Here is a 15105-nt window from a genome sequence, read left to right as displayed (position 1 = left end):
GTCTCGTGACTCTTGCGATTCTCTCCTCTGTAAGGTACAATAAAAGGTGCCCAGTACAACCAGACCAGTGTTGCCTTGCACTCATGTTTAACATTTATTTTACACATGTTTTACAGTTATTTCCAACTGTTAGAATCATGACGAGCTCAACAATTCTCACAACGACCGGTAAAACCAGCTACCAATGTAAAATAACCTTAAATAAAAGTCACTAAAACCAATTATGTTTATACTTAATTGATGCATTAACCTCCCACTCATCCCCTCCTTTTCCACCATTAAACCGGTGGTACGGTCTAATCCAACCACCTTGGTCTTCGGACTATTCTGGTGGCTGGAATTCCAAACAATAACAGATCTTGATCTTATGTTAAACACGTTACTTCAAATTAAAATATAAATTTCTAATGAATATATTTTTTAACTCAGACCTTCATACACTAATGTAAATACAAATTTCAATTGTTCGAAACTGTTTGATTTTGTGGCTCGAACTGACAATGTTCAATAGTTCAATTTAATTTTTCGTCGGCGTTAGTGGATGCTTAGGTAAGGACTTAAGTGGAACGCTACTTGATAAGGAGTATTTGGATACCATGCTTCCTGTAGTTGAATATTTTTTTGTAATGCAGTCAGCACCCTTGACTATTTGTTAACTAATACGCACTAGAGAATGATGTGCGTTCCCTTTGTAATGGCTTCACTGAAAGAGCGACTGTTCCATGGCGGTCCTGCTAAGACAGTCCGTGTTCCTTCCATAACATCCCCAGTAAGAGAGAGCCATTTTTTCCAATAAGCTAGCGCGCTTGCCTTAAATATCCACAGGACAGCCAAGTTAGCGCTGATAACAATGGATGCGATTGTGCACCTTTTTTTGGATGTAACGACTTTTTCCAGATATCCAACGACCGTTCGAGTTTTGCCAGAAATTCTAATGCTTGGGAAATTCCCGAAACCTAAACATTCGAGAAATTTTCGGAATCTCGAACACAAATGCATAAAAATATTATATTAAATATAATACAGTATTTTCAATGTATCCTTACAATAATTTTAATAGAATCCAATACTATAATAAAATATTGTTTATTCAAGACAAGTAATATTATCATAATATAATCGTAACTCTTTAACAGATTTATTTACAAATGAAAAATCAAAATCAATATACACACTAAAAACGTGCATAGAAATTCCAAATTATTTAATATCAGTAATTCAATTGTTTTGCAATTATGTCTTTATTCTTTTAAACGTTGTTTATTTCAGTAAAAATATGATTCTTTAGTTTTATACCTTTTGAATCTCAAATAGTACTTAAATAATTTTTAGTTCAATACCATTTTGTATTAATAATTTGAGAAATAACATGCATATGTATTATTTTTAAATATATTTTATTACAAAGTGAATTTTGCCAAATTTATTCATGTTTTATCTAATATTTAATAAATAACTTTTGTGATTAGCATTAATACCTCACTTCAAATAATTTTGATAATAATTTATTTTTATCTAATATATTACAAATATGCTATTGAATTTTTATATTCAATAAAATTAATTTTGTAAATTTGTTTCACATTTCTTTATTTTTTCGTAGAAAAATCTGCCTGCTTAAATTTAATTTATTATGATATCAACATCATAATTTCATCAAGAAATTTTTGTTTTTATTAAATTAAATTTTATTTTGTAACCCTAGAATAAGGTAGAGTTCTTATTGATACGTTTATTAAATAATCGGTGGTAAAAAACTTTCCATGAAGGAATGAAATAGAATAAGTGAACAATGATAAAAGGCGATATAGTATTTAATCGCAATAAAATAATTGAAAAAAAAAGTATCAAGCAATTAGAATGACCAACTTTCGATATTATAAAATCGCATCAGTTTAGAATAAAATAACGGCGACCGTCAATAAAAGAATATCTAATATCAATAAGTAAATTTATATCGATTAAATTGAAAATATATAGTTAATGTATGTAAATACAGAATGAATATAGTATCCATTTACACAATTAGTTGTCGATTCCGTTTTCTGTTAAACACCTTATGGGATGTTGCTACTGGATTATGCACTTGTTAAAAATTAAGTGCTGTACCAAAGACTTATAGTATTTCGATCTTTTATTCCCTTTGATCACTGCCTTTTTTAAAAATAATTTAATGATTTTAGTTTTCTACCTAATACTATCTTTGTGGAAATTTCAAACGATGTCATTTTATTATCATAACGACTAGTAATAGTGAACATGAATAATTAAATTTTTAACAAAGAAATTATATTTTGAATTAAAAAATGCATAAAAAATGTAAAGGCCCTTTTACAATACTCAATGCTACATTTAAATTATTTATTGAATTATTTGTAGTTTTAATTCTGTAATCATTATTTTATTTCCATGGCTAAGGATCGTTGAGTTTTTAGTATTCACAACCTATTTATAATTAATTAAAATTCTAACTTAATATTTTTTATATTTAAAATACGTGTCTTATATTTTACATGGTAATATAATAACATTTATGAAAAATTTTAATTATATGATTATTAAATACATACAATGTTATTTAACACTATGAGCTTATCACACAGTAGTTAATGTATACAAATTAATTTATATTATTCAATGTATTTTTAAAGAAATATAATTTTATAAATCAAAATTGTGAAAGTAGTATATATACAAATATAATTGAAAAGTAAATGGAAATATTTATATATAATAATTCATTTTGCAAATTGTTTTTTTCCCTTTTTTTAATATTGATGTTTTAAAAATGTATGAAACTTATTTTTTTAATAACAAAATAAAAATATACATTGTACTTTTATTTTAAAAAATAGAAAAAGAGGCTATATAATTTATTATTATATATAGTTATATTAAGATAAAAAATTTATCTTAATTTGAAACTTCAATAACTATTTTTTACAGATGAATATTAAGAAGCTTTCACTAATAAAATTAAAATAAAAATTAATCCTAATGTGAAAGCGTTATATAAAATATTTATTTTACATTGATAATTTAGTTTGCATATTCAATTTTCAATAAATTCATGAATATACATTTTATATTGTTGTTATGAAAATAATCTTTTATTTTATACTCTTTTATTTGTACACATTATTTTTATCACTTCTTAGTTTTAATAGTTTTACACAAGTTCTAATATTTTAATAATACCCTGAGAATTTGCAGCAACAACAACATTAGACATTTGTCGCCAACAGACTGCTGAAACAAATTCATTTAGATCTTCTTCGCGTTTTTCCTGTATTTCTAAAATGCTTTTAGCTGCATCAAATTTGTATGAAAATAACTGTTTTGTGAGTCCTTTATAGTAAACATAAAGTGCATTGTTTTCAGATCCACAAGCTACATAATCTCCATCTGTAGCTAAACCTACAAAATTCTTTTCATTAACATGACCTACAAAGGAGCGCAAACAGTAAGGATTATTAATATTCCACATTTTTAATTGTGAATCTGTGCTAGCTGATACTATTTCTTGTTCATTAACAAATTTGACATATGATACAGCCTTTTTATGTCCCTTGAATATACAAAGTGCTTCTTTCATGTTTCTTAAATCATAGTAGTGTACACAATGATCTGCTGATCCAAATGCTAGATGACATGAACTACGCGGATTAAATTTTACACAGCATACATTGGCCTTTGCTTCAAGTGAAGCAACTGAATGATCCATATTTAATGACCACAATTTTACTCGTGCATCATCTGAACCAGATGCTATAAGTCTTGTATCAATATCATTGAAATCAATTGACCAACATCTTTTTTCATGTTCATGAAATGCTTTTGTTCTCTGTCCTGTCATTGCATCCCAAACTGTAACTGTACCTTCATAGTCTGATGAGGCCAAAATACCTTTATGAAAAGAATTCCATGAAACACATGATATTTTTGAAGTTGAAGTCATTTCAATACATGGATAATGAAGATCTACTGTGCCTCGAATGACAATATTATAATCAAATACTTTTATTCTTTTTGTGACACCTGCAATTGCAAAAAACTCATTGTCTTTATCAAATTCAATACTTGAAACAATAGTTGAATGATTAAATATATCAGAAGAATAATTCAAAGTAGCTAATGGTCTCAAGGAATTAAAACGTGAAAATTTTATAAGGTCTTCACGGAAAATGTTTAATCCAGAATTGGTTGATTGAAAATCAGAATTATTAGCAGCAAAATGTAGTTGTTTTGCCCGAGCATCAAAATAACATTGAACAAAGTCATCAAAGTGAGCATGCATTCTTCGACGCCGAACTGCTAAAGTTGAACTACTGGTTAAATCATATTTACATTGATTATTGGATGAGTTAATATATGGACTAGAGAATACATTTGCTTCCTCACATGATTTAATGGTACTAGAATCAATTATATTAATTAAATTTATCATTTCTTTCCGAATAGCAGTAACTTGTGCTGAATCATATTCAGTAGGTTTTTTAATATCTTCTAAACGTGGACATTTTTTTTGTAAATCTTTTAAAATATTTTCCACTTCTTTAATGTCTCGTTTTATAAGAGTAACTTCTTTTTGCAATTGATTTCTTTGTTCTTCTTTTTGTGTTAAAAGATGTTTAAGAAATTCATATAACAATCTATTTTGTGCAGCATAAGATTCTGCTTCAAGTAAGTGTTTACGTTGAATAAGTACTTCTAACATAGCATTTACATCAGGTAAACTTAGATTTATACTGTCTGATGTTATAAAATTACGTAAGCCATCGGAAATTCCTGTGGAAGAATCTAATGCAAGGAAATTATTTTTATTATCTCTTGCTAAGGCATGATCAAATGCTGCAATACCTTTGAAACGAGATTTGTATTTTGCAATCAATTCATTTAGAAGAAAATTAGGAAAAATATCTTGCTGAATTAAATTAATATTACATTTTGGACATTTTCCTAATGTTTCTAAAGATCTAATGATGCATTTATAACAAAATGTATGTCCACATCTTGTTACATGTGCTTCTTCTATTGTTTCAAAACAAATTGGACATAAATAATCACTATTTTTATCTTCTATTGTTGAATTAACTCCCTGCATAAAGGTTATTATTTGAGTTTGTGGTCTACTCAATCGATGATTATATGAACTTGTACTTGTACCAGCCTCATCTCCATCAGTAGACATGTTTAATTTGTAATTTTGTACTTGAAATTTATTCTAAAACAGTAAACCAAGTAATTCAACTAATAAATGATATAGTAAGAATAAAATTTAAGAAAATGTTATTTATACATATATTTATCACCTAATAATAATACATTACAAAGTTTTTCATGCATTCAATGTGTATCCCTATTATATAGTACTATATATTAGCAAGATATACATATATATACAAATTTTTTTTTAAATCCTCACAGTTATTATATAAATTAAAATATTTACAGATTTATTAATAGTAAATTACTTTTTTTTTTAATGAATTTCTTTATTTTATATTTAAATTATATAAGATCATCTTAACAATTTTCTTATATTTAAAAATATATAATTCATTTAATATAATAAAAATAATATTAATATTAAGGTATTAAAATTTTATATAATTAATTATTATATTTTTAACCTTATTTTAATGAACAAAATATAGTTTTGATTACAATACTATAAATTTTTTATATTTATATATAATTTTATTTCTTTATTTTTCTATGTAAATTGTAAAGTAAAAAAACAAATATAAATTAATATAAACCAATAAATTATCCCTATTTAAATTATTTTTGTAAGATCTTATTCTTTATATATTATCAACTTTTAAATAAGGTTAGAACGAAAACGTTCATGTTTATTCCATCATTAAAAAATAAATTCTTATTTAATTAATTTAATTTAAATATTTATTTATTTACAGTAAATTTCAAAAATAAATATTATAACCTCAAACTTTCTAATATCTTCAAATTTGTGATCATTCGTATTTTCAATTATGATTTATTAATTATCTTAAGTTATATTATTTTTTTATACTTTTTACTTATAATAAATAATAATTTATTATAATAAAAAAACCTTGTAAAATCCATAATTAAACATTAAATGTGAAGTCGACCAAGTTCGTGTCAGATTTGTGCCATTCTAAATTATGACCTAGGAATTATAATGATTTTAGATGACTAAATATTTAATTTATCTTCAATAAAAGAACATGTAAGACAACTTTGACAATATTATATTAATAATTATCTGAAATAAAGCTACACCAGCTTATAAACAATTCGTAAAACATAACTGTGACATAAATACACAATTAAATATTAACCAAGTATCGTTTCAGAATATAAAAAATTCTAAAAAAATGCAATTATACATTTATTATAATAATATAATAAAAATACTGAGCTCTTTGTAGGTACTCCAAACCTTTTGGCATAACAATCGATAATAAAGCAACTATTGAATTAATAAGAGACAAAATTCGTTTACATATGATGGCCACATTGTCGATTACCAACCTTACGAATCAATTGTGTGTATCCAAAAAACTGTAACATAGAATAGATTCACTTTCAAATCAAAGAAATATGTAATCAAACTACAGAATGAAATTATTACAGTTAAAAAATTGCTTATATACGGTATAATGATTATATTTTTACTTTAGTATGTGTTACCAAATCATTTACTTGTAGAAAGGATCATAATGTAACATATAGATTTGTGTCACATTAAAATTATGAGAGCGTGAATATTGTATATAAATTATTTAAGATCTATAGTATATGATCTGATAAAAATAAAATTAATTAAACAATATTAATTATTAATGAACTATTAAATAAATTTTTGTGTTCAAAATCAATTAACCTATTATATAAATTTCTATAAGTTAAAAGTTATAAATAATAATTAATTGTGTAAGATAATATATGTAGTTTACTACAATTTATATATTCCTATTAAATATTGTGTCATATAATAAGCAATATAAAGATTAAAAACAAATCAAATAGAAAAGAAATCGTAAAAATTGTATAAAACTAATATAATCAATTCATTAAGAAATAATGTTTTGTATAATAATGAAGCTGTATTCTATTAGTATTAAGAAATATTATAACAAAGAGAAAAACAATCAATAATTAAAGAAGTTTAAGTAATAATTGTATTCGAACTCTCAAGCTAAGAGTATGTGTCTTTTTATTTTATTTAAGTTTTTTATTTAAACAATAGGACCATAGGGGTATTCCAATTTCTACGAAAAAAAATTAGTATTTGTTTAAAATAGTAGCTAATGCGATATGGTTTCTCTCTCCCTCATTCTCACACTCACTCTCTGTTTCGTTATAACAATTTTTAATCAAAGCGTACTTTTTCAATTGTATTCTCTCTATTTCTTTGCATGCATTAGCTTCAGATATGTTTTCTTTTTCTTGCTATGATAATCTAAATTATAAGCACTTTCTCTCTCCCACTGTATATTCCTGCAAATTTCTCATTTTGGAAGTTCTGTTATGGTTACGGTACCATATCGATCAGAGTCCTTATCCTTTTCTTTAGACCTACAAGAATTGATTAGATCTCTCACTCTTTTTACTTTCCTACTACGTCTCATCGCAAATTCCTAGGATATCTCGTCATCATAAATATTAGAACTACTTGTGACATACTTGTACTATAACCGCTATACTATAAATCTCTTAACTAATATATATTTATTATAGCTATTTCGTATAGGAATCTCTTATTGAAGCACTATTTATAAATTAGTATTAATTATAATATAACCGTATCAGTTAAATTTATTATAAATTATAAGTAGAATTATAATTAATTTAAGTTTTAGATATAGAGTATAGAGTAGATATAAAGTAAATAAATTATATAATTGTATAACTTATTTAACTTATATAACTTATATTATATAAATTCATGACATTGTTCTATTTTTTATATTGCTTTCTATTATTATATTATATACATTTTTTAACCATTGATTAACATTCATTATTATATTCTTCACTTATAAAAATACAGTAACTCAATTAATAAACTGTGCATCAATTTATTCACTCTCGTCCATTCAACGTAAAAATCTTGATCTTATTTATTTTTAATAAGAAATCAAGATCAAATAAAAAACTGACGAAGCTAGAGTGTTATTTATTGTACTACAATAATATAATAAACAAATACAATAACTTTTTCAATTTTATTTATAATTAAAAATTTGATCAAATTAATTATTTTAAATATAATCCAGCAGTGAAAACTAATAAAAATATTTATTTTCTACTATCAATAGATGGTGAACATAGATATGTTGAAGCATATAGATACTGATATTGGTATTTCGATAAATAAATTATGATTGAAAATGAAATCACACTGTATATTTATTTAAAATTACATCATAAATGTATATGGAGGGCTTATTTCTATAAATCACCATATTAAGCTGGAATGTTTATATCATTAAAAGACGATGACATCAATTGAATTGATTGTTGAAAAATTATAAAATTAAAAAAAAATGAAAAAATATATTTCAAGACTTCGTATATATATTACAGAAATTTAAAGACTGTTTTACAACAATTGGGTTTGTGTAAAAAAGATTTAAAAGGTGTAATTAGAAATTTTACTAAAATTCATATGAACAATTAAAATCTAAATAAACTAATTACTTTTAGATAAAATGAAATAATTTTAACATTTTCAGAACAATAAGATATCTGAAAATAATTTTTATTTTATTATGTAATATTCCATATTAAATTATATTAATGACGATTTATGAATCAAAGTACACATGTTTTTTATTTTATTTCTGATAATTGTAATCTTATCAGCCCAATTAATTTCATAATAGCCATCATTTAAGTATTCGATAATTTTCCAATTTTGATAATTAATAGAGTAACAGTCTGATTATGTCAATAAAGTTAGGCATTATAAAATTATTTTCCATTGTAGTATTGAAATTTGTTTCAATTGTCTAAAAATAGACATAAATAAACTGATTATAACATGAGCTTAAATATCTATAAAGTTAATAATGCAGTTATAAATATAATCAAGCAATATTATGAAATGTTCATTAAGTCATTTATATTGTAATTTTGTAAAGATTTTTTATTTGTATTTATTTAATTATTTGTAATTATTTATAAATGATAGTTATGTGTGAACAGTATAAAAAATAATTAATGATTATATTTACTCTTGCAAAAGATAGCAAAAAAACTAATTTATTTGTAGAAAAATTCATCCATTTATAATATACCAAAATATACAACACTTAATATAAATATACCCATATGTGGTACATAAATATAACAAAAGTAAGGTGTGCTGAAGTAAATTTAATAGCATATGCCTTACATATTGCAAATTTAGTAAATAAATATTAATTATTGAATCTTTTTCATATTAAATAAGTTAAGTTATATATTTTAAAAATCGCAATTCAAATATAAACTATAAAATACTAGGTAAATTAAGTTAATTTCTTTTTCGCCTGAAGATAAAAAATAAATAAAAATTATATATAATGTATATATAATTTTTATTTATCTTCTTTCAGGTTAGAATAAACTTAATGATTGTATTAATGTATACTTTTTTATTATAAATAATTTAATTTAAATTTGAAAGATTTTTTGAAATTATCAATATTTTGTAAATAATTAAAGTATGTATTTATTAGTAATAAATATATCAACAATGATAGGAAATATTTCTTTAAGCAATGTTCAACCACTTATATGTTAAAAACAGTGTAAAAATCTAGATTTAATTTTTGATCAATGAAATTTATATATAAAAGTGTTAATAAGTTCAATTATTCATAGAAAAATAAAAAATGAGTGCATTGCATAATTTCAATACTCAATTAAGTATAATAAATTCATATGTTCAGGCATTATTTAAAAAAGTTATAATATTTGTTTTAGATGATTTCACTTATTTATTTATTTAAAGCAAAACTATAAGTAATCATTTTTGTTTGTTGTGCAATAAAATATGAATTTAAAAATTAAATTGTATAAAATTAATTTATGAGGTTAACAAGTGATTATTAACTCTAAGCTATTTATGTAGATTGTAATTAAATAATAACTTGTTTTTTTATATTTTATTATTGCTAAATATCAATATATAATTGTAAAATAAAATTTGTCATATTTAGCAATGAAATTATTTTATAATATATTTCAATACTTCATATAAATATATTATTGTCAAATATTAAAATGAATGTTTTCCAGTGTTTAAACAGTTTCTTGGGTTGTAAAATTTGTTTATGATTATGTTAATAGTATTACTATATATATTTTTCTTTTTAATACAATTTTTGTTTTTTTCACTTTATCCAATCATTATAAGTTCATCTCATGAACATGAAATTTTGCATCAGACAATAACTAATATTAATAGATAAGAATAATATCTCTACCTTTATGGATAAATGAGATTTTAAACTGATTAAAAACTAAATTGAAAAAAGCTTTATTTTCTGCATATTTAAGATTAAGTCCAATGTAATATAGTAATAGTAATAAAAAACGTATAGAATAAGTAAATATTAAATCAACTATTGATATTGTGAATCTAATAGTAAGTTTTAATATCATCATACTGTTTAACATAAGTTTTATGTCATTAATAACATGAAAAATATTATCCTGTATTTTAAATAAAGTGACAAATATAAACTCAATTCTTTTACATGATTTAGTAAATATTTTAGTAGTTATACGAAAGACAAATAAAGAATTAAATATAAAAGCAAATTATTGAATAATTTAAGAAATTTATACATATTAAATCAGATAATCTTATTTAATTATAATCATGCTTATTACAGTGCAAGTAGATTTATTATATTATATTTATTATTATAATAAAACTCCAGATATATTTTCTTTAATTATTTATCCTTAAAATTCAAAATACTGTAAATTTAATACAATTCATTGGAAATTATAAAACAAATTTTTATTAATTATAAATTAATTTTTAAATACATTTATTTTTTCTTTTTTGTTTTGGCACTAACTTCTGATTGTGGTTTCTGCCATTCTAATGGTTTACGTTGATACATTGGCCATGCAGGAACTGTAATAATTGCAGCCATTACAAAACCAGCACCAAGAATATATATTGTTTGTGAAAATTCTTGAATAATGTAACCCCAAAACAAGCCAACAATCTACATAAAATAATAATTCCAATTTATTTATAAAATATTTACCGAAATAATTTTTAAATAAACTTACACCAAATAATGAAATTATGATTCTGGATAATTTTTCAGCCCTTGCTTGTCCATCATAGTCCTAGATAAAATAAAATTATTAATAAATAATAATTTTTGGTAATTACATCATTTATATTTCTAATAAATATTTTTATATTATAAGTTCACATATGGTAAAATATAACCTTAATATTACCATATATAATAATATTTGTAAATTAACATTTTATATATAATTTAACATGTTTACCATGTGAAGAGGTATATTCTTAAAATATTCTACAATCGCTGCCATTATACAATTTGATATGCATTTGTATTTTTCTCTTTGGTATATGAATAAAATCTGATTAAAATATCGTAACTACAAATTTGAAGGCAAATTGTTGATGATTACAGTTGGCATCAGGCATTTATAGATGATAAAAAAATAGAGTGTATGCTTTTTAGACATGCGCAATTTATATAATAAGGTTATTGGTAATTATAAATGTACATAATTTGATATGAAGTTGTTAAAATTAAGAAGGTATCAAACACCGATAATAATACATATTTTGACGAAGGAAACTATATTTTCGTTTTCTCGATTTTATAAAAATATAAAAAAACTTATATAAAAATTTTAATAATTACAATTTTATTATAAACTATGATGTAAGGTTAAAAATAATTTGTATACAAGTTCTTGTTTGTAAAGAAATGTCAAATATATAATTCGAGCTATAAATATACATATTTGAATTATATTGATATATATATAATATAGTTAGAAATCTAGTTCTAAACATATATTCTTAATAAAATAATTTTAATGGAATAGAATCATTAGTATTTTAATTTTTAATTTTTCACATACGAAAGATTATTAGTAACTACGTATATATTTATGATACATAACATTATGATAAATAAAACATTGAATATATTTACAATGTCAATTATGTAATATATTATGTATCGTGGCTTTATTATAAGTAGTCTTTTTATAACAATAATAATAGATAAATATTATTTAGAAATTTTGTGTCTTATTTTTATAATTTCATTAAAAAACAAATAATATTTGCAAAAAATTTTCGAATTTAAGTATGGATTAGATAAAGAAATATTTATTATTTTTGAAGAATAAATTCAATATAAACTTAACAAAATAAAAATGTTTGGCAAATTCAAAATAATTATTACTACTGAGATCGATAAATATGTAATAAAACAATTTCCTAATTAATCAATGTTTTCCTTTTTTAATTTCAGAAAGGATTCTGCCTGGGATCAGACTTAAAACCTTCGTATGACGGTGGGTGGAGGTGCGGTTCCTTCCCCTTATAAGATGAATTGCTGTAGTGGTAGCCGCGCACTGGAGGAGCGAGTAAGCCCAAGCCGCCTTAGCCTCCGGTGTAGTGTGAGCATCGTAGTTGTCGGTGTGCTGGGGAGGATGTCCGTGTTGCATCACTGCTTGCGTGAAGGGGAGATTCGCTCGTATAGGTGTAATGCAAATATTGGTAGCGTGCGTTACTTACGTGGGCTTGTGGGCCGTCCTTATATTTGAGGTTGAGAGTGACGTTCGATATGGGTCGCTGTGTAGGTAGTCGTGAGCACTGATGTAGTTGTGGTAGTGATGATCGTCCGTGGACCGTTGCTGCTTACGTAGGTGACAGGAGCTGTTGTAGTTGTAGTCGTAAGAAACATCCTTGATGCGTTGCTGGTTACGGTGGTAATGGCGGTTGTAGGTAGAATAGCGAGCCTGTCGTGAGGAGTGCTTGATTGAACTAGTAAAAGGGCGAGAGCGTCAAGCACAGTTCTTAAATATTCTCGTACGAGCTTGCGACGCCGGTCGCGCATCGGTGTTTGTTACTATGCTGATTATTATCGTGACGTTACTAGGATGTAGCCTTGGTGAATTCATCAGCATTGTTAGTCGGAATTATAATGTAATATTCGAGTATTCTGCGTAGTGAAATTTCCCGAATTCACAGAATTGTGTTTATAACGTAACGTGCAGGTGTTTATACCTCTCCCACTTTTGTATTCCGCCTTTAACTGATTCAATCCGTAACAATCCGATTTTTATGAAGTAAATGTTTTTAATTTGTTATTTAATTTGTTGTTTGAGCAACTGACTTTGACAGCGGCGGCTTTTACGCATACTAAGGCAGCAGCAACCCGGTCCCCTTTAGAAAGCTTCGGTACGACAGCGGCAGCTCTTATGCACCGATACTAAAGCAGCAGCAACCCGGTCTCACTTAGGCTTTCAGGCATACTACTATAGGGGCACTTCTCGGTAGGAAAGGAGTCGCTTCTAACACCACGGAGAGTACATACATTCTCCTCAGCACGTAACACAATTGAGGAAACTTCCCCAATTTATTCACTCACATCTTCAATTAACTATTTATTATATTATTATATTTAACAAAGGAAAGACGAGAAACACTGCAAGTAGTATTGAATAATTGCATTGCCCCTTCAACTTGCCAGCAACACCTCCACCCACCATCAAAGGGAGGTTTTTTAATCTGATCCTAGACACTATACTTAATAAAACCTTTTTATCCAATATCAAAAATGCAAAAAAGGAATTTGGGATAGATTTGTAATGTTGCTCGAGATTCCGAGAATTCTTTCGAATTGTATATTTCTGGGAAAACCCCAACGGCTATCATTTCGGAAAAAAACTCCAACGGTTATAATTACTGGGAAAACCTCCAACGCTCGTTGGAGGTCCGGAAAAAATTACACAATCGCATCCATTGTTTCTAGCACCACAATTGTTTCCTTATTGTCAGCTAATAAAGCTGCCGCGTGAATATTTAAGGCAAGCATACCATGAGATCAGCGCTACTCAGCCTTAAGTTAGTCACTCAGGAACACGTTCTGTCTTAACATGGCTATTGCACTTTCGTAGTGGGGACGCCAAGAAAGAAAACAGTCTCCCTTAGTTAGGTCATTATAAGGAACACACGTTCAATTTTCAAGTGCTCAACAGTTTACAAGCAGTCAAGGGTGCTGATAGCATTACAAGAAAATGTATGGCTACAGAAGCACGGGATCGAAATTTCCTTATATCGAGGCATGCCAGTAGTCTTTTTCCCAACAACCTATTCATCACAGGATCAGGTAAATGCAACTGTATCGCTGTGAGTAGGAATAGCCTTTCATTCGCTACACATCCCTTCAAGGAGCGTTCGCGCACCTTTGCTAATCCTTACAACATTAGCAAAGACCATGTTATTTACATTTCAAGGGGCTCTTTACCAAGGATCAACATTAAGATTGCCTACTTTAACTTATTTATAAACTCTATTATAATAATTAACTTTATTAATAAAAAAAAAAAAATGTTTACGAATGTTGAAATTAAAAATTACAAAAAAGTATATTTGGAGCCCATGTGAATATTTTCAACGATCACATTATCAATGTGATACATCGATTTTTATTTAAATGCTACCGCATACTAAATAATGCCACATAGAGAATGTTCACCTCTTTTTAAATTAGAATACATACATTGTAGTACAAATTGACTTGATTGTAAAGGCATAATACGTTATTGACATAATCAAAATATTGCTATAATCAAAACATGATCAAAATCGAAATAATCAATATATTGCTCTCTTATTTTATCGTTACAAATTTATTATCAAAACAATTTAATAATAAATATGATAATAAACGTTATTTTTAATGTAATTTTTATTTTCAGTCTATAGTATTTATATTAAAAAATGTATATTATTAGATATAGTGATTATTTTTAAGACACTAACTTTTTTTTATTATTATAAACATAAATTTATTTATAATACATCAAATGGTTTTATTTAAG

General features: G+C 25.4%; 2 protein-coding genes across 7 annotated transcripts; both read right to left on the bottom strand.

Moving 5' to 3' along the window:
• Window positions 1-3159: 3159 nt before the first annotated feature.
• On the bottom strand, window positions 3160-6599 carry LOC105365919 (E3 ubiquitin-protein ligase RFWD2). 6 transcript variants are annotated; one of them, XM_011504213.1, is made up of 3 exons: window positions 6378-6514; window positions 4861-5224; window positions 3160-4800 (listed from the first exon to the last, which is right to left on the bottom strand). In XM_011504213.1, exons 1-3 carry the CDS (start codon window positions 6438-6440, stop codon window positions 3170-3172), a joined length of 2058 nt encoding a protein of 685 aa, XP_011502515.1. In that variant the 5' UTR covers window positions 6441-6514; the 3' UTR covers window positions 3160-3169. The 6 variants fall into 6 exon arrangements, with proteins under 6 accessions (XP_011502515.1, XP_011502516.1, XP_011502513.1 ...); XM_011504214.1 differs by having other exon boundaries at window positions 3160-4860; window positions 4945-5224; XM_011504211.1 differs by lacking the exon at window positions 6378-6514 and adding an exon at window positions 6523-6599 and having other exon boundaries at window positions 3160-5224.
• Window positions 6600-11015: 4416 nt separating this feature from the next.
• Spase12 (Signal peptidase complex subunit Spase12) lies at window positions 11016-11731 on the bottom strand. Its single transcript, XM_011504208.1, has 3 exons — window positions 11521-11731; window positions 11290-11349; window positions 11016-11222 (listed from the first exon to the last, which is right to left on the bottom strand). Exons 1-3 carry the CDS (start codon window positions 11563-11565, stop codon window positions 11040-11042), a joined length of 288 nt encoding a protein of 95 aa, XP_011502510.1. The 5' UTR covers window positions 11566-11731; the 3' UTR covers window positions 11016-11039.
• Between the last annotated feature and the right edge of the window lie 3374 nt (window positions 11732-15105).

The sequence above is a fragment of the Ceratosolen solmsi genome, unplaced genomic scaffold, assembly GCF_000503995.2.
Source record: "Ceratosolen solmsi marchali unplaced genomic scaffold, CerSol_1.0 scaffold19, whole genome shotgun sequence".
NCBI lineage: Eukaryota > Metazoa > Arthropoda > Insecta > Hymenoptera > Agaonidae > Ceratosolen > Ceratosolen solmsi.
Note: the sequence above shows the minus strand (reverse complement) of the source record. Positions and strands in the feature narration are given on the sequence as shown.